General features: G+C 36.6%; 1 protein-coding gene across 5 annotated transcripts; it reads left to right on the forward strand.

The window, feature by feature from the left end:
* The first annotated feature begins 2,118 nt into the window (after positions 1 to 2,118).
* RNF146 (ring finger protein 146) lies at positions 2,119 to 21,688 on the forward strand. Of its 5 annotated transcripts, none has more exons than XM_045544318.1 (4): positions 2,200 to 2,287; positions 3,518 to 3,632; positions 16,197 to 16,306; positions 19,929 to 21,688. In XM_045544318.1, coding segments are annotated over exons 3-4 (1,083 nt in total). In that variant the 5' UTR covers positions 2,200 to 2,287; positions 3,518 to 3,632; positions 16,197 to 16,304; the 3' UTR covers positions 21,010 to 21,688. The 5 variants fall into 5 exon arrangements, with proteins under 5 accessions (XP_045400275.1, XP_045400274.1, XP_045400273.1 ...); XM_045544320.1 differs by lacking the exon at positions 2,200 to 2,287 and adding an exon at positions 3,204 to 3,290; XM_045544319.1 differs by lacking the exon at positions 3,518 to 3,632 and having other exon boundaries at positions 2,119 to 2,456.
* The last annotated feature ends 1,448 nt before the right edge of the window (positions 21,689 to 23,136 follow it).

The raw sequence follows: 23,136 nt of genomic DNA on the forward strand, positions 1-23,136 counted from the left end.
GCATGTAGAGATTGACTGAAAAGATGACATTTGAACACAGAGGGAGGGAGCACGATGGGAACAGTGTTCTAAGCAGAGGAAACAGAAACTGCAAAGACCAAGAAGAGGTTGAGAACTTGTGTCCAGTCTTCCAGGAACATAAAGCTGGGTGACCAGTCTACGAGGTCAGAGAGGTAATCAGGAGAGGATTTTAAAGCCATTGTAACGTCTTTGATTTTTACTTTGTGTGGGGAAGCCATGGGAGAACTTTAAACAGAGGAGTGGTATGATCTCACTTGTTTTTTAATAGATTTACTTTGGCTTCTGTGTTGACAATAGACTCAAAGGAAAGCAAGGACAGAAACAAGATCAGTTCCTGTTCTACTGTAATACTGTAATCCAAACAAGAGATGATGTTGATTGTGATAGAGGTGGTAAGTAGTCGGATTCTGGATATATTTTGAAGCCAACAGATTCTTGCAACAGATTATTTGCAAAATGGATATGGAACATAAGAGAAAGAGAGCAATTAAAGCTGAGTTTGGACAAGGAAAGATACAGCCATTTACTGAAATGACAAAGACTGTGGGCGTGGCCAAGAGAGGGTTTGATACCTGGAAGAAAATTTGTGAGAGATCCCTGGTGATTCATCACTGTCTTATGTGCTAATGTAAAGATAGATAGATAGATAGAATATAATTTATAACATTAATTTAAAGAATCTGTTCTAAATTAGCACCTAGAGCAACTAAAGAACTGTGAAAAACTTTCCCTAAATTAAAAGTATTTATGGACCAGGAAACATACCTGTGTTCTGATCCCAGATCCCAGATATACATCGCACAAGAAGGTCTTTAAGCAAGTCATTTAACCTTGTTATATCTATTTTCTAATTGATGAAAATTAGGAAAATGAAGAATTGGACTAGGTGATCTCTTATAGTCTCTGCTTGGATTCAAATCACAGCTGTGTGTCTGTTTCTATAAAATGGGAATAACAATAGTGCCTACCTCATAGATTATGAGGATTAAATTAATATATATGTGTAAAACACTGAGAACAATGCCTGACACATTGTTAGTTAATATTAGTATTATCTCTTCAAGCTGGAATTTTTACGCATCGGATTTTTGCTATTATCTGTTCATGGGTTGGGTAGAAGGGTAAAACCGGGTTGCTAATAAAAGTAGGGAACTAAGGTTAAAGCAAAGCATGTTTACATTTATAGAAGTTATACGAAAAATCGTATTGCTTACATGAGTCAACATCACTGAACTAGATAGCACCTTTCTAGAGATTGGTTTATGTATTGATATATATGAATAAGAACCCGAAATACATTGAATTCAGGGAATACTACAAAACGTACACATTTCTACACATACAAGGACACTGAAAACTTCCAATCTCGAATGAAATAGTCAATGAAATCTCAAAATGCAACACCATTGCAAATCAGAATACTGTCATAGTGTTGAAATACATACTCTTTCCAAGATAAAAGGCATGCTCTTTCACCCTCTTCATTTTACTATAAATTAAGAACACTTAGTTCTGAAAAAGGCAATGCACATGCTAAAATGAAATTGAAGAATGCTAGAGTTTTGATGTTTAAAAACACACGCTTGCAATTAATCCCTTTGTTTAATTTTAGATTCTTATGCCGATTTCTTCCGCTAGCTTCTCATGCACTATTCCGTTCAAAAGGAAAATAATATCCATTTCTTTTCCATTAAATTTTTCAGCCATTCAGAAGGTGAATAAATTGGAACGTCCCAGTGTACTCTTCCTCCCTTGCCCCCCTTTTTTCATAAAAGAGAACACACAGTACTTTTGCTAAGGGGATCTTCAAACTGAAACTCAGCTAGGCACCCAAGCGCTTCTTTTCGGTTTCAGAGCTGGATTTTTGAGCATTACTACCTAATGGTCCTACACGCTTCTTTCTCCACTCCAAATCTCTTTCTGGCGGACTTGCATCAGCGCCTCTAGCGCCTAATGTAAATACAATAAAATACAAAGCAGTTAAAAGGACCCAGGCAGCGAAATCGCTGGTCCCCGGCAAATCGCAGGCACGCAGCGCCGCGACTCAAGGGCAGAGCGAAAAGAAAGAAATGCGGCGCGGAGCCGCCGGAGCCGCCGGAGCCGCCGGAGCCCGCTCGCGCGTGCGCGGAGCCGCTTCCGCCCCGCGCGGCCCCGCCCCCGAGACGCGCCGGGCGATCACGTGACGGCCGCGCGCGTTCCCGGCCGCTGCGGGCTCCGAGGCCGAAGAGAAAAAGACAGCGAGGTGGCCGCGGCTGTGGCCGGAGAGGTGGGAGTCGGGGCGAAGCCCTCGCGGGGGGCAGGGTGAAAGCCGGCCACTCCGGTATCCTAACTCGGGGAGAGGAGGCCCAGATGGCCGTGTCACCTCCAGCCGCGACGCGTTCCGGGTCGGCCCTGCGCTCGGGGCCTGAAAGGGGCGGCGGCGGGGTCAGGGGCCGGTACGTAGCTGGACGCCCTTGGGCTGGCGCGGCTCCGGTTGTCCGCGCGGAGGCGGGATGGGACAGCTCGGCCCTTTCCGCCACCCCCGCCTGGGCTGCTGTCGCAGGCAAGAAGACTGTGACGACCTCTGCGTTTCCCGCGGGTGCCGCAGCCCTGCCCTGGGCGCTGGCCGGAGCTGGGCTCGGTTGGGGTGCGAGAGGCGGAGCAGCGGCCATTACTGCGCAGCCTCTTCCGCCGGGGCCGCGTCGCCGCCTTTGGCTGCAGGCGGGTTCCTCTCCTTCCCCTCGGCGGTCGTGTCAGGCCTGTGCCCGGGGACCTTCTGGCCTCCAGGTTTAGGGGTGGCGGTGACTTGGGGAGTAACCTGCTCCCTGTTTTCCGTTAGAGTCAAACACTTTGGGCCTTGGGTCAGATCGAACCTAAGACGTACAGTTTGCATCTTGTCGTTTGCCGGAGTGTCTTTGGTTGCTTCTTTCTCTTCTCTCTTTCCTTCTGGTCTGTGTCAGGGTCTTGCCTCCTACCAAGTAGAGCAAGCCCTTCACCTTGTCTGGGTGAAACCCAGTGCTGCATATTCCTGCTTGTTTTGACGGCTGTTGAAGCGGCGGAACAGTTAGCTCTCTTGGAACATCCGTTGAGCCTCCCCAACCTCTGTGCGCCCTAAAAGCCCAGGCTGTTGCTTTGTTCTGGCTGCTGGGTGCGGAGTTCTCTTCTTACCCTCCATCCCGTCGGAAGGAGTGCGGGTCTTCCATTGTTGCCGCTGTTTATTTTCTGAAGGCTCCTAGGGAAAAGCTGTAAAACTGTTTGAGAGCGTGGCGATGGAATCGTTCTCTCCATAGGTAAAATCTGCAGGACTGTAAGTTTGCACACACGTTCTGGCAACTGGATTTTTTTTCTTGTGATTCATTTTGGTGTATGTTTTGATTTAAGTGCCATTTTAGTGAGCATTTATTTCTCAAGTTTTGAACATTTTGTTTTTTTAAATATTTTTGTAATACTGAAACTAGAACTGAGATGAGAAGAAAGCCAAGAGATGATAGAAAACGCTTTGTTCTTTGTATTTCAGGTACTGGGCTTATCGTCCGCCCCCCATTTATACTTTTCAAATGGGATGTGAACTTATAACGTTGGCATTGAAAGCGGTATATAATCACAGAATTTGGAAGACCTAGGACATTTTGGTAAATGGATCTATGTTTAGACTTTGAAAAGACGTGGCATATAAGGACACATGAATAACATGATCCACACAAATAACAGGCTTGTGATGTTGGCTTTGCTGTTTTTTTGACTAGCAAATATTTTGTGTGTTGAGTGTCTGGGTGCTCTAAAAACACATGAAAATAGGTCAAGGAAATCTCATTTTAAAGTGAAAGCCAGATGAGTGAATGCCACTCTAAAAATAGAATTTTGGATGTGTTTGTTTTGGCCTTGTATATCTTAAAGTGGAGGACGTTGTTAAGCCCAGCTTTTGATTGAGAATTTATGTCTCAAATGGGCGAACGTAGGTTGTGGGCAGAATGAAAATACATTTGAAGGTTTTTGTTAGTAGCTAGTTGTTCAGAACTGGGTGGAATTATAGTCATCAGGAAAACTTTCTCCAAATAGCCTGTCATTAGCACGGAGAAGAAAAAAAGAAATAACTTTTTTTTAGGAGACATGTCAACTGGTACAGTGTTTTGTTCCACCTACTTGAATTGTCAGAAGAAAGGAGCAGACTTTTTTTTTTCGTAAGGATCCAAAAATGATATCTTGACTTAGAAGGAAAAAAAAGTATTAATCTTTTCTTTTCACATTGCTCTGTTTAAAGAATATTATTTTATGTATTAGCTAGCTAGTAGTATGAAGTGCCTGACAACACTGTAAGTTAGGAATTTTAATGCTTATTTTTCTCCAGTCTTAGTATTAGAAGGTGCTAAGCTTTTTCCATTCTCTTGCCTGATTGCCTGTGCCTGAGGAATCTAAATTTATGAAAAAACAGGCTGGATTAGGAACAATCTTTGTTGGTATGGAAACCAGTTTATTAACACTTGGCTACAGCCACCTTACTTATGGACTCTTTAATTTTCATGGCCTATTACCTTTTGGGTTAATTAAAACCGAAAATGTTGTTAAATTAATGTTAATTAAAGCATTTAGAGCTTAGAATTACAGAATTATAGAGTAAGGTGAGATGACAAAGACGTGGGAGTTATGACTTGACTAAGGTCACACAGATAATTAGCAAGAGAGACTCTTGTTTATGAAATGGTTGTTGCCCATGAAACTTCTAAGTTTGGTATCATTAAAAGACAGTATTAGTTCATATTTAAAACTCATGGGGTTTATTTAAATAAAATGCAAAGCCTACATTTTGAAAAATTTTTTAGAGGACATTTAAAGGTTTAATGCTTAAGTATGAAGATTGTAAGGGCAGTAAGTAAATTGCTGTACAGTAATTGTTTTTTAAGGGAAGCGATATGGAATAAGGGAAGTAATTCTTTAAAATATAGTAGAATATTGAACCTCATTTAGTTGAAATGAATTTTGACTGAGACTTGTTTCCAAGTATAACCTGTGCTTTTTGTAAGCTGATTTTTAACAGGGGATGATGAGGGCTAAAAATGGAAACATTAGGACAAAAAGTTACATCTATCAATTTGGGACTCTTTCTTAAGAAATATTAAGATGTATCTGATAAATGCTAAATCACACCTGTTCTCTCTACTCCTTTTCTGGTCTTTATCTTTTTTTTGTTGTTTTAAGTTGTACACCAAAAGTTGGAATGTTTGAAGTATTTTTTTTCTGTCACTGAGAGAGAGCTTTTATATAGAACATTTTCTGTTTTGTGTATTTTTAATAAAGGGTAAAAACTATTAAACAGCTGTTAATTGGGAAAAAAACAGGAAATCTTCAAATATTTACAATTGGACATTTATGTTTTGATTTTTATGTATATGTATTTTATATTGATGTTACATACACATCTTTTTCTTTGATTAAAGATAACCATTTATTTGAATCTGAAAAAAAGTTGACTCTTTTGAGCTTGTGACTGACTTGAAAAGTGGAAGCATGAATTTGTTGAGTGGTCACAAATTATAAATAGTACAATATTACTTCACTTTTAGTTAGATTTATTTTGTACTTACTTGGTTGAGTGAGTAAAGCCTTACATTCACTGATAATCTCTAAACTCCTTCATATATTTTTACATTTCACTTGTCATTTTTTTTTAATCTCCAGAATTGTTAAGGAGCAAAGTATCTTATTTAGTTTCAAATCTATTCTCTTTTTATGTTATCTTATTGATAGAATATCATACTGAGTTTAGTGTATAATCTAGAAGTCATTTATTGTAGCAGGGATTATGTATGTTTGAATTATTTATGTTTGCCAAATTTATTCTGGCCTGTACTTAAAATTACACTGCTTTATGTTAAATTTTCCTTTTGGTTAAAATAAAAGCATCCCTTCTCGCCTCACTTTTTGGAAACCTTTGGTTTCAAGTCATATAGACGTTTTCTTAGGTCTTCACATTACTGTTCCGAGTATTACATGTGTGCTCTATTTTGTGCCCAATTGACATAATAGTTGACACTTCAACAGCTCAGGTTTGAACTGTGTGGGTCCATTATACAAGGATTTTTTTTCTGCACATGCCACCCCTGAGACAAGACCAGCCCCTCCTCTTCTTCCTCCTCCTCAGCCTTCTCAACGTGAAGACCATGAGGATGAAGACATTTATGATGATCATTTCCACTTAATGAACAGTAAATATATCTTCTCTTCCTTATGTTTTTCATAATAACATTTTCTTTTTTCTAGCTTACTTTATTGTAAGAGTATAGTGTATAATATGTGTAACATACAAAATGTATGTTAATCAACTGTTTATGTTATATATCTATCAGTAAGGCTTCCAGTCAACAGTAGGCTATCAGTAATAAAGTTTTGGGGTAGTCAGATGTTATACATGAATTTTCAACTGTGCAGGAAATGGGCACTGCTAACCTCCCAACTTTGTCCAAGGATCACCTGTGTAATTCTCAGACGTTATGGTTGATGGGTCAGCTTGACAAAACTGGGCACATCTAAACCTGTAATTTTTTATTACAATAGAATATGCAATTTTCTTTTTTATATATATTGAGTAAAGGTCTGGGTATATTGACATGGTGTTGATTTTCCCTATTCAACAATAACTTATCAGTTTTGTGTTAAAAAAAAGATGAATATGCAAGACATTCTAGACCTGCGTTGTTCAGTGGAGTGGCCACTAGTCACATGGAGCTATTGAGCACTTGATATGTTGCCAGTTTCAATTGAATTGTGGTATAAGAGTAAAATACACACTGAATTTCAAACAGTATACACACAATAATGTAAAATTTCACATTATTTATGTTGAATACACATTGAAGTGGTAATATTATAGATACATTGGGTTAAACAAAATATATTATTGAAATTAATTTTACCTTTATTATTCTGAATGTGGTTAATAGAAAATTTGAAATATGTGGCTTCAATCATATTTCTGTTAGATAATGCTTTTCTAGACCTTTTGCCTCAGAGATAATACATTGTAGAAAGGATTTTTTAAAGATATACTTGAGTTTGAATCCCATTTTCCAATGTTCATACCTTTGTGACTTTGGTAAGTTATTTAACTTTCTGAGCTTGAGTTTTCTCATTTGTAAACTGGGAAATTTCACAGCGTTGTTTTGAGGATTCAGTGATATAAGGGGTTTGATAGTGCTTCACTAACTTTAATATACAAATGAATCACTTGGAGATCTGATTCTGTAGATCTAGGGTAGAGCTTCAGATTTTCATTTGTGAGGAACTCCCAGGTAATGCTGATACTGCTGGTTAGGGACCACAATTTGCATAGGTAGGACCTAGATTCCTATCTAAGTTCTAGTCCATTTTCCTTCCCCAACCTTTATTATCTATTTAGTCTCTGCTTTGAAAATTATCCATGGAATATAGAAATTGAAAAAGTCACCATAGCTTGTAAGATTTACTAAAACTGTATGAGTTGTGCCCTCCTAGGGATACTGCAGTATTCCTGTTTACACCTTTAAAGTTTTTTGTCTGCTTTTAGCTGGAGTTACTTTTTTGGTAGGGTGGTATTGCTAAATCTTGATCTAGAAGAGCCAAATTATGTTTTTTTTACAAATGTATTTTTGAGATAATACATAATTAAAAGTGAAATAATTTTAAGAATGTTCTAAGATAATAGGATAGTACAGTGGACCCTTGAACAATGCATGGAGTTAGGGGTGCCAACCCCCTGCACAGTAGAAAATCCGAGTGTAAATGTTATTTGTTTGTTTGTCTTTTACTTAGAGAAAGGATCTCACCCTGTCATCACCCAGGCTGGAATGCAGTGGCTCAATCATAGCTCACCGTAATCTTAAACTCCTGGAGTTCAGTCTGATCTAAGGTGGGAGGTTTCTCCCACCTAATCCTCCCACCTTAGTCTCCTGAGGAGCTGAGTATATGGGACTATAGGCCAACACCACCATGCCTGGCTAATTTTTCTTGTTTTTTGTAGAGATGGTCCACTATGTTGCCCAGGCTGGTCTTGAACTTTTGGCCTCAGGTGATCCTCTGGCCTGGGCCTCCCAAGGTGATGGGATTACAGGCATGAGCCCTGCCAGAGTATAAATTTTGACTCCCTTGGAGCTTAACTACTGATAGCCTACTCTTGACCAGAAGTCTTACCAATATATAGTCAATTAACCCAGATTAGGTATGTTATATGTGTTATGTGCTTAAAATAAAGTAAGCTAGATAAAATATTAAGAAAATCATAAGAAAAAATACATTTACAGTACTGTATTTATCAGTCCCACAGTACTGTATTTATCAGTCCCGTAAATTTACATCATTTGTTTATAAGATGAATCATCTGAAATGGTAGGTAACTGCAGCTGTAGACCTCAGTGTATGGTACATATCAAGCAATTCAACTTTTTCTTGAAATGTCATAACTTTTCTCTGCTTTTGGGGAGCACTTCCAGCATCACTAGTGGCACTTCATATAGGTCCCATGGTGTTATCCAAGGTTTACACTAAACATGATGAAAAAATACTGAAGAACCTTGAGAGATCACTTTTTACTGGGATACATAATTTACTGGAGAGATGATTAGTGTCACATGGCATTTTAAGCAGAAACTCACTTTAGCTCACCGCAGTAGCAACAGGACATGGCTATGAAATTACAGTAGTACAGGATGTACTATAGTTAATTTTATGCAGTTATGATTTAATACTGCATCTTTACATTTGTTTACATTTCTCTCAACTGCTAATGGGACCCTATGCAGCCTGTGTTTGCATAAATTTTAACTTTTTATAGCTTGGTATATTTTATGGCAGTAATAGACCAATGTCTTCATATATTTTATGCGTTCATGGCTTAACTTTTTCTTATTTATTTATTTTTTGGATAATTCTAGGCTACACAGTTTGTGAGTTTTTCAAATCTCCAAAAAAATTTTCAATATACTTATTGAAAAAAGTTTACATATGTAGGATAGACCTGCACAGTTCCAAGCTATGTTCAAGGATCAGCTGTACGAGATTATTTTATTGTTAAAGATCTTTGGAAGAAGAAATGAAATCATGAAAATTTTGAAAATTAGAGGAAGGCATTCCTAAGAAAGTCCTAGAAATTACCTTAGACCAGAAAAATTGAAGAAATATCAGGCTAAAATAAATATTGTTTTGTTATTTTTTAAAAATGGCATTAATTAATATAAGGAAAGGTCATACTGGAATGTGAATATGGTCATTGATACAACCTTTGTTTACTGCTAAACATAGCTAGACGAGAGGGGTGTGATGAGGGTGAGGGTGCTCTTTGTATAAATGTTCATGTTGAAGAAAAGTATCTTTGTTCATGGATGCTTGGCTGTTATTTGAGTACTACTGACTAAATAGGTCCCTGTTCCATGGTTTATGTGTGCTTTTTTTTTTAATCTGTTAAGGGATTTTTCAAGGTATTATGCTATTTTATTGATAAATTACTTGAATTCAGTTATTAGTCTTCAAGTAAGGGAAGCAAAATGAGAAAACTGCATCCCCTTGGATTAACTAGAATTTTTTTTTTGCCACTTTTTTCTCCTAGCATATATGTAACGAAACTTTTACTTCAATATTTGTGGCTGTAGCTTTGACTGTGCGAAATAGCAGTTCACAACTTATTTGGGTGCCCAAATAGGGTTTTTTTTAAAAGAGGGTTTTTGTGCATTATTTTGAAGCTACTTTGCTTCAGCTAACTTAGATTCCTAAAGCATCAACTTTTGTTTCAGAGATAAAATATTTATGGATAAGACCTGAATAAAGTAAGGGAATAGAGGGGAAGAGATGAGGTATGTTAAAGAGAGAATATGTAAATAAATGTAACAGAGGAGGAGGATTAGAAATAAGAACAAGTATTTCCGTGTGTTTCATATAAAACAGCACCTTCTATACATCTGAATTACTAAATAAAGTATAAGCTGATCAACCAAGATTTTAGAAGAAATGTAATTAAATCTTTCTGATTAGAGGTTTTAACATTAAATCAAATATGTCCTGGGAGTAAGAGATTAAAATGATGGATTGATATGTCTTAAAATACTTGTAAGCTAGTGAATAAAATTCTTATAAGCTAGTGACCAGTAGCAACATCTAGCAGGAGTTTGTGGACCTAAAAACCCCATCTTAGAATTGTGGGTAAAGTAAGAGTAAATTGACTGGAATGGTGGTCCAGAAACCTTTGTGATAATAAAAGGGTAGAGCGTCTCTATATTTTCCAAACTGGAACATGTTAAGAAACAAAGGGGCAGACTGGACAGATTCTGGGCTGTCTTACATGGTCATCCTAGTGAAGAATCTTAACTTTTATTGTGGAAAGAGCTTTGTAAATCTGCTCTGGCTGTCTAGAAACGCATTTTGGTTTATGCTTGGATTTTTATCTGCATTCTGGAAAATTTGTTGCCACTGAACAATAGTTGGGTAAATGATGTGCTTACCAAAAGATACAAAGATGGCTTGAATCTTAAATTTGTAAATATAAGAACTCCTTTAGATTTTAAATTTTTAAAAAAGGATTAGAATTTAAATATCATTATATAGCTTGTAGCTTCCAGCTGGATGCCTTGTTTATGATTAAAACTCAAATGTTGTGTTATATGAGTAAATAAATTTAAGCCTTTGATATTCTGTTTCTCTCAATGGTTACTTTGGAAAGTTAATTTTTCAGTTATCCAACAAACACCAGTTCAAATCAACAGAAATTAATTGGCACTTTACTAGCCATTTGGAGATGTAAAAAGGGTTCCTATCTTCAGAGGGCTCATGTTTAATAGAAGAGTCAGACTTCACAAACAAATGATGTCAGTGCATGTGATAAGTTTAGTAATAGAAAAAAGTACAAAATATAGAGAAAGAAACAATTAACTTTTGGAGTTACTCAGAGAAAATGGTAGGGATGACCATTCCTGTGTGATACATTGAAGAACAAATAGACATTCATAATCTGTAAAAGAGAATAGGCTATACCAGACAGGATACAAAGGGAGGTTTGGAGGACTATGAGTAATTTCATATAACTGGAGTATTAATCTGTAAGGGTAGTTGTCAGGGATAAATAAGCCTAGAGAGTTATTTACAGTTCAGATTTTTATGGGTTTTGAATGTTGTCTTGAGGTGCCTGGTCTTTATTGTATAGGCTGGGGAGCCAATATTGGGCTTTAGAGATGGAAAGAACATGGTCCATTTTGCCTTTAAACATATCACTCAAGCTTAGTGAATGGATTTGAGGGTGATACTAAAGCAAGATAGTCAGTTAGGCTCAATAGTAGTGCAGGTGAGAGATGATATTGGTCTAAACTAGGGCACCATTAATGGGTAGAGAGTACAGGATATCCCAAAGGAATTAGGGATACAAGTTGACAGAATTTGGTGTGGTTTTTTGGTGGGGTATGGGGAGGAGGGTGGGCAGTGAGAAAAGATTTTCTCTTTTTCTCCATTAACACTAAGTTGTTCAAGCCTTGAAGCTGAGATGTCATACTTACTGCAAGAATCATGCCCAAATGGGGTTTTGTAGAGTGTGTGTTTAGATGAGAGACAAAGATACAAGGCAGCCAAGGGTTCTGTTAAGAAAGAAGTTAAAGTGATTAGCTTCTCGATTGGTCAGGAAGGGAAATGAGATCAGGCACTGGATAAAAAGAAAAGGAAATGGTTAAGAGACTGGAGGTCCCCATGAAATTAAAGAGCAGGTGTGGGAATGAGGGAGTGAGCTAGAAGGACCAGAGCTTGTGATCTGAGAGTGAGATTTAGATTTCATGGAAGCAGCAGTTTTAGGTGACAGTTCTAAATGTGGCCATGATATTTTGTTCCTGGAGAGATGAACTTCATTGAATTTAGGATTTTAGGAATTGAAAATTGAGGACAGTGTTTCTCAGATTGTATGTGATGGATTACTGCATCAGTATCACCTGGGGTGAGATTCCTGGGCTTAATTCTACTGTGGCCTAGAATCTCTAGGGGTGAGAACCTGAGAATGTGTATTTTTAACAAGCAGCTTCAGGGATTCTGATGAACAGACATTGGGGCAAGTTTGGGAACCTCTGAGATAGATGTTAGATGGTTCACTCTCAAGGATATTTAAATACGCTCATAGTGATGTCAGGAGTTAGGGTGAAGAGAATGAACAGTAGTGAAAAGATGAAGGCAATATAAAGGTTGAGTGAGAAGAGCTGTAGGGGATTGTGGAGTATGTTGTGGCCAATAGTAGAGATTACAAAGAATAAGTAATGATATTAGAACAGTAGAATGTCCCCTCTGTCTTGCAGATAGGAAGTGTATGGGTGTGTGGTTTCTGTGTTGAGTAGGCTGCAGGAAGGAAATGAATGAAGTCTTCTGTGACACCATTAAAGTAGTAGGAACCTAGAGGATAAAATGAAAAGGTTGGGAGGAAAGTCAGAAGAGGAGTCCATGTCATCTGAAGTCAGAGCTCTTAAAAAGCCAGGTTACTTAGAATCCTTCTTTAGTCAGTTATTGTTGAAAGTTCTCTGGTTTTGAAACAGATTATTATTCTGTTAAACATTTGGTGGGATAAGTCAGCTTGTATTTAGAGGCCACGTATGTCATTAAAAATATTTATCTTTAAACACTAGACTCTTAGATACCTTAGGGAGAAAGATGCCTACACTGTCAGAGGCACATGGAACTGAAAGAAGATTCAAGTCTCTCCTATCTTGTCTTTACTGTGAGGTCTGTCATCTCTTTAGTTATCATGTATGCTTGATTCCAAGTAAGTTCTGTGTAATATGGGGTGCCTCCTGGAGTGGGCATGGCAAAGTAGGAGGAGGAAATACTAAATGAGAAGAAAGAAGATTAATGACTGAAATGGTATTTTGGATGGTGCTTGATAAAATATAAGTAACATAAAATTTACCATTTTAATCATTTTTAAGTGTACTATACATTGTGATTAATTTTATTTACAATGTTGTACAACCATCACCACCATAGGTTATTAAATAGGAAGTGTCCACTTTTGAATCAAAATTTATTATACTCAAAACAAGAAGCAGTACAGTTAATCAAAGTATGTACTTAAACTATTGACACAATTTTGCCATCTTAATGGTAGCTTGTGTATGTCAGCAGCAAGAAGCCTGGAGAGCAAGTGATGATGAAATTGTGAAAGGCGTTTTCCATAGCTTGTTGAGAACTGAATATTTTTCCTTACAAGAAGGGGTCCAACACCTGGAAGAAGTGGTAGTCATTGGTGCAAGGTCTGGTGAACATGCTGGATGACAGAGAGTTTCCAAGTCCAGCCTCTGTAGTTTGAGCAGTGTTGCTTGTGTGAAATGTGCTTGAGCATTGTCTTGCAAGAGGATTTGCGTGTTTATGTTGACCAGTCGTGGCTGCTTAATCACAAGCATCCTCATCATTTCATCTGATTGGTTGAGGTAGACGTGCTGTAATTGATTGACCCGGTTTCATGAAGCTGTAGTGGAGAATATCAGCACTGGACCGCTAAACAGACACCATTAGCTTTTTTTGATGACTGTTCAGTTTTGGACTGTGTTTTGGCACTTCATCTTTATCCGACCATTGTGCCGAAAGCTTGCGATTGTCAAAAAGAATCCATTTCTCATCACACGTAATAATATGGTTTAGGGATGGTTCACCTTTATGTTGTGACAGCAAAGAAAGGCAAGCTTTGAGACAATTTCTCTTCTGATGCTCATTTAATTCATGCAGTACCCATCTATCCAGCTTCTTTACCTTGCCCATTTGTTTCCAATGGTCCAATATTGTTGGAATAGTAACACCAGACCTTGCTGCTAATTCATATGTAGGTTGAGGTGGATTTGCTTCCACTACAGCTTTCAGCTCGTCATCCACCTGGTCTCAGGTCGCACAAGTGGCTCATTTTCAAGATTCAAATCACCACAATGGAACTTCTCAAACCATCTGTGTAGTGTGTGTTCATTAGCCACATGCTTTCCAAACAGTTTGTTGATATTTTGATCTGTCTGCACAGCATTGGTTCCATGACAGAACTCATGTTTGAAAATAACATGAATTTTTGACTTATCTGTGATTTTCACAAAAATTACTCTAAAAAAAATTTGAAAGATGATCACAAGGCAAACCACGTGTTTGAAAGAATGAGGATGTACCTTCATGGTAAAAATACAACAAGAAATGTCAGAGATATCAATTGTCAAACGTAGTACTTAAGGAAATTGGACATTTCATACTTAATAACCTAATATTTCCACAACTTTTTCATCATTAGAAACTCTGTACCCATTAGGCAATAACACCCCATTTTCTTTTCCCAGCCCCTGATAACCTCTCATACTTTATGTTTCTGTGAATTCACCTTTTCTTGGTATTTCATCTAAGTAGAATCATACAGCACTTGTCTCTTTGTCTCTTTATGTCTGGCTTCTTTCACTTAGTGTACTGTTTTCATGGTTCATCCATGTTGTAGCACATACCAGAATTCATTCCTTGTTATTTCTGAATAACATGATGTTGTATTTATATACATTTTGTTTATCCATCTGTTGACTTGTGTCCACCTTTTGACTAATATTTCAGCAGTGAACATTGGTGTTTGAGTATCTGTTGAGTCCCTGTTTTCAATTCTATTAGTATATACCTAGGAATGGAACTGCTGGGTTATATGGTAATTATATGTTTAACTTTTGGGGGAACCACCAAATTGTTAACCACAGCAACTACACTATTTTACATCCTCACCAGCAGTGTTTGAGGGCCCAATTTCTCTGCATCCTTCTAACACTTTTTCTCTTTTTAAAAAAAATTATAGCCCTCCTAATAGATATATCTTTAGCACAGCATCTTTTTGTGTGCGTATTGGCCATTTATATATCTTCTTTGGAGAAATGTTTATTCGGGTTCTTTGCTCACTTTTTAATTGGGTTGTCTTTTTCTTGTTGAGTTGTACGAGTTCTTTATATGTACTGGATATTAAACCCTTACCAGATACATGATTTGCACACATTTTTTCCCATTCTGTAGGTTTTCTTTTTACTTTCTGGAAAATTGCTTTTGTTGCACAAAAGTTTTTAATTTTGATAAAGTCCAGTTTCCATTTGTTTTGTTTCTTGTGCTTTTGATGTCATATCTAGGAACCCATTGCCAAATCCAAGGTCATGAAGATTTGCCCCTGTGTTTTCTTCTGAAAGTTTTATGGTTTTACTTCTTACATTTAGGTCATTGATGATCTATTTTGAGTTAACGTTTTTTATATATGGTGTAAGGTAGAGGTCTGACTTTGTTCTTTTACATGTGGAAATCCAACTGTTTTAGCATTTGTTGGAGACTGATGTTTCCGCATTTAATGGACTTGACACCCTTTTTAAAACTCAGTTGGCTGTAGATATATGGGTTTATTTCTGGAGTCTCAACTTTATACCATTGGCGTATTTGTCTGTCATAATGCCATTACTACACTGTCTTGATTACTATAGCTTTTTAGTAAGTTTTGACATTGGGAAGTGTGAGTTCTTCAACTTTTTTCTTCTTTTTCAATATTGTTTGAGTTATTTGGCCCTTTGCAATTCCATAAGAATTTGAGGATTGGTGTTTCTATTTCTGTAAAAAAGGTTGTTGGAATTTTGATAGGAATTATATTGAATCTGTAGATCACTTTGGGTATTATTGTCATCTTAACATGTTAAGTCTTCCAATCCATGAACACCAGTTGTCTTTCTGTTTACTTAGCTCTGCTTTAGTTTCTTTCAGTAATGTTTTATAGTTTTCAGCATACAAGTCTTTCACCTCCTTGGTTAAGTTGATTCCCAGCTCTTTTATTCCTTTACATATGATTATAAATGGAATCGTTTTCTTGATTTCCTTTTTGGATTGTTAACTCTTAGTGTATCAAAACACAACTGATTTTTTTTGTGTGTTGAATTTATAACCTGCAACTCTGCTGAATTTATTATTAATAGCTTTTTTGAGATTTTTTTGTATAGAGACAGATAGTTTTACTTCTTCCTTACCGATTTGTAAACCTTTTATTTCTTTTTCCAGTCTAATCGCTCTGTTAGAACTTACAGTAGTGGTGAAAGCAGACACCTTTGTCTTGATTTTGTTGTCACTTCTAAGATAAAATTCGCCACTGAATTTTGTTAAAGGATTGAACATAATTGACTAATTCAGTTTATCTTACTTTGTAGAGAAGTTGATGTTGGAATTTTTTTCTTTTGCAGCAGTAAGAATGAACCAGCAGTGGAAGAGAAAATACTGCAAGCTGGCTGTCTGCTGGTGAAGAAGATGCTTTATTTTTGTGGCAGGCATCTGTGGGATCTGTAATAGAAATGTAAGTGTAGCACTATGGTTTTTCCAAAGCTTCAGTAAATTAAGTGCACTGGTATAAAATATGATAAATCAAGTATCTGTCATATTTAGTTTTATTTATACAAAATAAACATTTTCTGTTGACTTACAGATACTTTATTGAGTTAACAATTTCATTCACGTTAAATTTTTGTTAATGTAGATTTCCAAAAGTCTTCTTGAAGGGAAAAATCTCTGTAAGAAGTGAAACTGAAGACTGAGGAATTTACTTATAGAAAGCTAAAAAACTGGCGTAATCTTTAGGTCCTCTAGATTCTACCTTTTCTTTACATAGTAATTTACTTAAATAACCAAGCTAGGTAGATAGTATATCAGCTTTTATAAATAAGAGAGACTTCTGGGTTATAAAAACACTAGTTACTAAAAACTTACTGTCACTAAAATAAAGGACTTTCTTTATACTATAATTGAATTTTAAAAATTTAGTATGTCATTGCTTTTTATTCATATTTTTATTCATATTATCCTCAGTTTTACTAGTTGTGCTTTCCTGTCATTTAGTCTTTGTGTAATAATGCTTTAAACAGTTACACTACCTTGAACTTGCCCATATTGAACTTCATTCTATTATTGATGCAACATTTTCCCACAGTGAACATCATATTTCTATTTTCCAAAATAATTTGAACACTATGCAATTCGATGTCACTTATGAGAAATGCAGTGAATATTATACTGACTTATAAAGTCTCAGTGATTATAGTGTTTAAATTATTGGACCAAAGAATCACCCTGATAGATACTATTTTACATTTTCCCAGTTAGACATTAAACTTTTACTATCTACTTTTCCAATATGATACTCTGATTATATATTCCCATTAAAAGTATAACTGTATCATTCTTCTTCAGTGTTGAGAATTTGATTTAAAAAAAGATAACAGTAAGGATTTTTCTTTAAAATTGGGACAAATACATAGTATCTTTTATTCAATACCATCCATTTATTTATCTACATTTTTTTTAAATCTTATAGGTCAGATAGTCTAGGTGCTAGTAAGTGAGACACATTCGTAATTAACAAACAGCAAGACAGATGCTGTATTGATGTAACAATAAAACGCTGTTGGAACTGAGAGGACGAAGTGATTAATTCCATCTGATGGAATGAAGTGAACAGAAGAACTTTTAGCTTAGCCTTAAAAAATGAGTAGAATTTTAACAATTGAAGAAAACTAGGAAATATTTTTCACGCCAAGGGAATGAGGAGGGGAAGGTTATGGTTGCCTAGACACCAAGGCATTTTACAAGAGCCAGAGAATAATCCTATGTGGGAAAGTAGGGTGGGAGAAAGAGACTTCAAATTAAGTAAAGAGAATGAACGTTTATTTAGTACTTATGATATTATAATAACCAGTAAGGCTTACTGGTTGTTCTACTTGGATTATTGAATTTAATCACAAAATCAAATTTTATGTCAATGTTTAAGCTTGATATATCCAATTTGACAAATCTTGTCTTTTTTTCTCCCTCCTCTTCAGGACAGTTTTGATATTCATACCATTTTCTCCTTTCATCTTATGTGATTGTAACATTTATGGAGCTTTAGCAATTACAAAACATTTTTTTGCCATTTTTACCTGAACTTTGTAAACTCTGATTTGCAGATAAGGAAATTTAGATTAAGGGTTTAATGGAGTACATAAGAGCATGTAATTAATAAGAGGGCCCGAAACTCAGGTTTTTAGATTTCTTGTCCAACATTAGTTTTACTGTGTAACAGCTGCAGTAAGGCAAATTATCCTTTTTCCCTTGGCTCACTGCAGCTTTTCATTATGTAATTCTTCAGTGTGCTTCTACAAGGCTGATCTATAAGTGCACTGACAGAATTTTTTTACATTCCCAAGGTATGTACAAGTATATGCTTAATAAAAAGTTTTTATCAGTCAGATGGTCTAACTTCAAACTATTTAAAATAAAACTCAAATATGTATTATGTAATATCATGATGTACTGATGTTATTGTTTGAGAAAACACGTTCATTTTCTTGAGCGTTCTCTCTCTGCCAGGTCCTCTATGAAAATACAGAGATAAGTCAAAAATGACCTGTTCCCTGCCTTTGTAAAAGCACATTAACAGATTGACATCAACAAAATAATCACATAAATAAGTGTAACATTGCAATTCTAATAAGGAATGAGGAGCACATGATAATAAGTTAATAGCGTGATTTGATGTAGTCATGGTAGTAGTTTGCACATTGGGGGGCATGTGGAAGGCAGGAGGCAAGGAGGAAGTGTAACATACAGAGAAAAGCTATTATTGGAGCAGGCAGCCTGTGTGGCTAGAAGCTTGATCAAGGGGAAGTTTGATGTGCAATGAGGCTGGCATGGGAAGTAGGGTCCAGACCATGCAGGGTGTATAGATCCTGTTAGAGATTTTGGTTTTTATCCTAAAATCAACTTTTTAAGCAAGGGGTGTGGCTGACTATTTAAAAGGCATATGTAGTAATTTAATAAACAATGTTTGCTTAGTGGCTAGGGAAGGGTAGAGATGGATAGATGGACTCAGGAGATATTTAGGAGATAAAATTGATACTACTAGCTGATGTTTTGGATGGGGAGAGGTATGAGAACAGCTATTTCCAGTCTGGATTTCTAGATAGTGGTGTCACAGGGTCAGAGGTGGGTGGGTGGGAGGGTTAGGGAGCAACTAAGAAGGAAGCAGATCATGAGTTCAGTTTTTGTTATGTTCAAGACATCCTAGAAAAGATTTAAAATAGGCAATTTAGAAATAGGTCCATGACTGAAAAGAGAGGTCTGGGCTAGTTATACTAATTTGTATGTCACTTATTATATAGATAATATTGAAGCCATGAGAATAGATGAGATCATGTTGAAAGAGTATAGTGAAAAGAGCATATGGTTTAGGAAAATAGAAAAAGGCAACAGTAACAAAAAAGCCATAGAAGAGAGTTTTTTACACGATGGAAATGGTCAAGTATGACAGAAATGCCTGGTTGAACCAGTATTTTTAGTATACAGCAAAGATAGGGAACTTCTAGGATTTCAGCTTTAGTCTTAATTTCAGATGTTCTACTTGTCAAATACCAAAAGTATATTAATATATGGTAATATTTCTAAAATTACCATAGTAATATCCTAAAAGGCTGTAAAAATTGTTGCCTTCTTTAATTATAATCTGAATTATTTTTAGCTATTTTTTGTTTCCCAAACTACTTTCCAGACTGATTGTAAAGTCAGTCGAGAATGGATTGTACATTTTTAAATCTTTGTATTTAGTTCTGTCTTACAAATTCTATGTCTGAGTAGAGATGGTATATTTATTTAAAATCTATACCTTGGTTTTTTTGTTTTTGGCTTTTCTGCTTAACATTTGTGTGCTTCGTTGTCCCCTGCAAGTAAAAACTGATGACATACAAACACAGATGAAAAAGATTTCTACACACACACAGAAAGTTTTTTCCTCTGCTTTGATCTTTGGCTCCCTATGGTTTAGGGTGTGGCTTGCATTTAAAGCATATAATAGGTGTTTAATAAGTGTTTTCGGAATTGTTTAATAAGATATTAGAAGGATTAAAACATGATTTTAATATGATATATATTTTTTCTTATTTTCTTAGGATGGCTGGCTGTGGTGAAATTGATCACTCAATAAACATGCTTCCTACGAACAGGAAAGCAAATGAGTCCTGTTCTAATACTACACCTTCTTTAACCGTCCCTGAATGTGCCATTTGTTTGCAAACATGTGTTCACCCAGTCAGTCTGCCCTGTAAGCATGTTTTCTGCTATCTGTGTGTAAAGGGAGCTTCCTGGCTTGGAAAGCGATGTGCCCTTTGTCGACAAGAAATTCCTGAGGATTTTCTTGACAAGCCAACCTTGCTGTCACCAGAAGAACTCAAGGCAGCAAGTAGAGGAAATGGTGAATATGCATGGTATTATGAAGGAAGAAATGGGTGGTGGCAGTATGATGAGCGCACTAGTAGAGAGCTGGAAGATGCTTTTTCCAAAGGTAAAAAGAACACTGAAATGTTAATTGCTGGGTTTCTGTATGTTGCCGATCTTGAAAATATGGTTCAATATAGGAGAAATGAACATGGACGTCGCAGGAAGATTAAGCGAGATATAATAGATATACCAAAGAAGGGAGTAGCTGGACTTAGGCTAGACTGTGATGCTAATACTGTAAACCTAGCAAGAGAGAGCTCTGCTGATGGAGCGGACAGTATATCAGCACAGAGTGGAGCTTCTGTTCAGCCTCTAGTGTCTTCTTCTGTAAGGCCTCTAACGTCAGTAGACGGTCAGTTAACAAGCCCTGCAACCCCATCCCCTGATGCAAGCACTTCTCTGGAAGACTCTTTTGCTCATTTACAACTCAGTGGAGACAACATAGCTGAAAGGAGTCATAGGGGGGAAGGAGAAGAAGATCACGAATCACCATCTTCAGGCAGGGTACTGGCACCAGACACTTCCATTGAAGAAACCGAATCAGATGCCAGTAGTGATAGTGAGGATGTATCTGCGGTTGTTGCACAGCACTCCTTGACCCAACAGAGACTTCTGATTCCTAATGCAAATCAGACAGTACCTGATCGATCAGATCGATCAGGAACTGATCGATCAGTAGCAGGGGGTGGAACAGTGAGTGTCAGTGTCAGATCCAGAAGGCCTGATGGACAGTGCACAGTAACTGAAGTTTAAATAAAGTCTTCACCTCCATGCTTAATGTTGAAAGGGTTATCTGTAAATTTCCGCCCACATAACATTATACTCATCCCTAGTAGTGCATTTTGGGAATTGGGGTGGGAAGGGGTATGGGAAGGATAGACCTGTAATTAAAATGTCTAACATGTCTCTGTTGAGAGAAATTTATTTAATGTAAGGAATTTGTGTGTTAATAGTGAGAGCCATTTAGTAATAACCCAGTTTTCTTGAGGTCTTTTTACTTTATAGGTTTTTTTTTTGTTAATTTCTTTAGTTCTTTTGGCCAATGTGTGTGTATTATCTGTGCATTAATGGTCCTCATCTGACTTTTGCATTGTGTCTTATTTTTCTGCATGGATTGGTATAAAACCATTACTAAAATTTGGCGACTATGAGATGTTTGATATCATGAGCAGGAAGCTTAATTTAATGTGAGGATAGATGTGAATCTGGGATTTTAAAATAGATGAATAACAACTATTTTATAGTAAAGTTATTGAAATGGAAATGTAAAGAAAACAGCTAATAACTTATGTTTCAGAATCTTTGTAACACACTTCATGGCGTTCCCATAGGCTTTGCTGTCTAGTCTTTAGAGTCTGAGGTTTCTCTTTATCCACATTTTTCTTTTTGATTACAAAATTTATAATTTAATAAATACTAGAGTTTATCAAAATTAATTTGTCTCTTGTTTGAGTTGGAAGGGGATGGAAACATTTTGACATTTGTGGTCAAGGGTCTTTAAAAAAGTGGTGGTTTGAATTGGTTATATTCAGCTTAAATACTCACCTGCCCAGAAAAGTTTGATTTCTTCATAGAGAATATTTAAGCAGAATTTATAGGTAGTGTGTATGGAATAAATATGCACGGAAATAAACCTAAAGCCTGTGGTACTTAAATTTCTCAAATAGCTGATACCATTTTTATATTTTCCTTACCAATCTTCATTAGTGGTCTAACACTCTGGATTAAATGGCAGACATAAACAGTATTAGCAGACACAAACTTATTTTACACAAAATGCTGTAGACCATATAATCCACTTTTATTGTACAGTTTTTATACCTATGGCAAGGTAGGAAGTATTGAATTGACATGGTAATCTAGAATTTGTCTCTGAAAAAAAGTAATGTGAGGCCAGGCGCGGTGGCTCACGCCCGTAATCCTAGCACTCTGGGAGGCTGAGGCAGGAGGATCACTCAAGGTCAGGAGTTCGAGATCAGCCTGAGCGAGACCCTGTCTCTACTAAAAATAGAAATTATATGGACAGCTAAAAATATATAGAAAAAATTAGCCAGGCATGGTGGCACATGCCTGTAGTCCCAGCTACTCGGGAGGCTGAGGCAGTAGGATTGCTTGAACCCAGGAGTTTGAGGTTGCTGTGAGCTACGCTGACGCCATGGCACTCTAGCCTGGGCAACAGACTCTGTCTGAAAAAAAAAAAAGTAATGTGAGTTTGTCTTGCTATATTTTCCTAACTCAAAATAGTAGGATTATACTGATAAAGCATAATGCAAGTTATTTTTACTATGATACTCAAATGTGAATTGAATGTTTTAATAGCAAATAAAAACTGTCACTACGTTGAAATTTATCTTTTATCTCTTGTGATAGGTCAGAATTAGGACTTAACTGACTTACATGGTTTTTTAAAAGTATTACTGGGATGATCATAAAAGTTTTGAGTTGTGCATTTTTCTTAACGTTTACTTATTTCAAAACATTAATGGGGTATAAATATTTTTGTCACATGGATAGCTTTTGTAATGCTTGAGTCAGGGCCGTAAGTGTGCCCATCACCCGAATAGTGTTCAATGTACCCATTAGGTAGGTTTTTGCCCCTCTCCCCCCACTTGATAGCCAATGACTTTTCTCTCTGTGCACATGTATGCCCATCAGTTCCAATTTATTAGAGAGTACATATGTTTGTTTTCCCATTCTTCGGATACTTCAGCTTACATTTGCTTTTAAAGGATAGCTAGTTATAAAAGGTTAGCTGTTTATCAGGAAAAAAATAGAAATCTGATATAAAATGCAAATTTATGTTGCAGGATGCTTCATGAGTCCTTTTGAGTAGTTTCAATTTTAAAACTACATTAACAGTAGTAGTTATTACTAGTTTGG

This window comes from Lemur catta, chromosome 2 (assembly GCF_020740605.2).
Source record: "Lemur catta isolate mLemCat1 chromosome 2, mLemCat1.pri, whole genome shotgun sequence".
Taxonomy (NCBI): Eukaryota; Metazoa; Chordata; class Mammalia; order Primates; family Lemuridae; genus Lemur; species Lemur catta.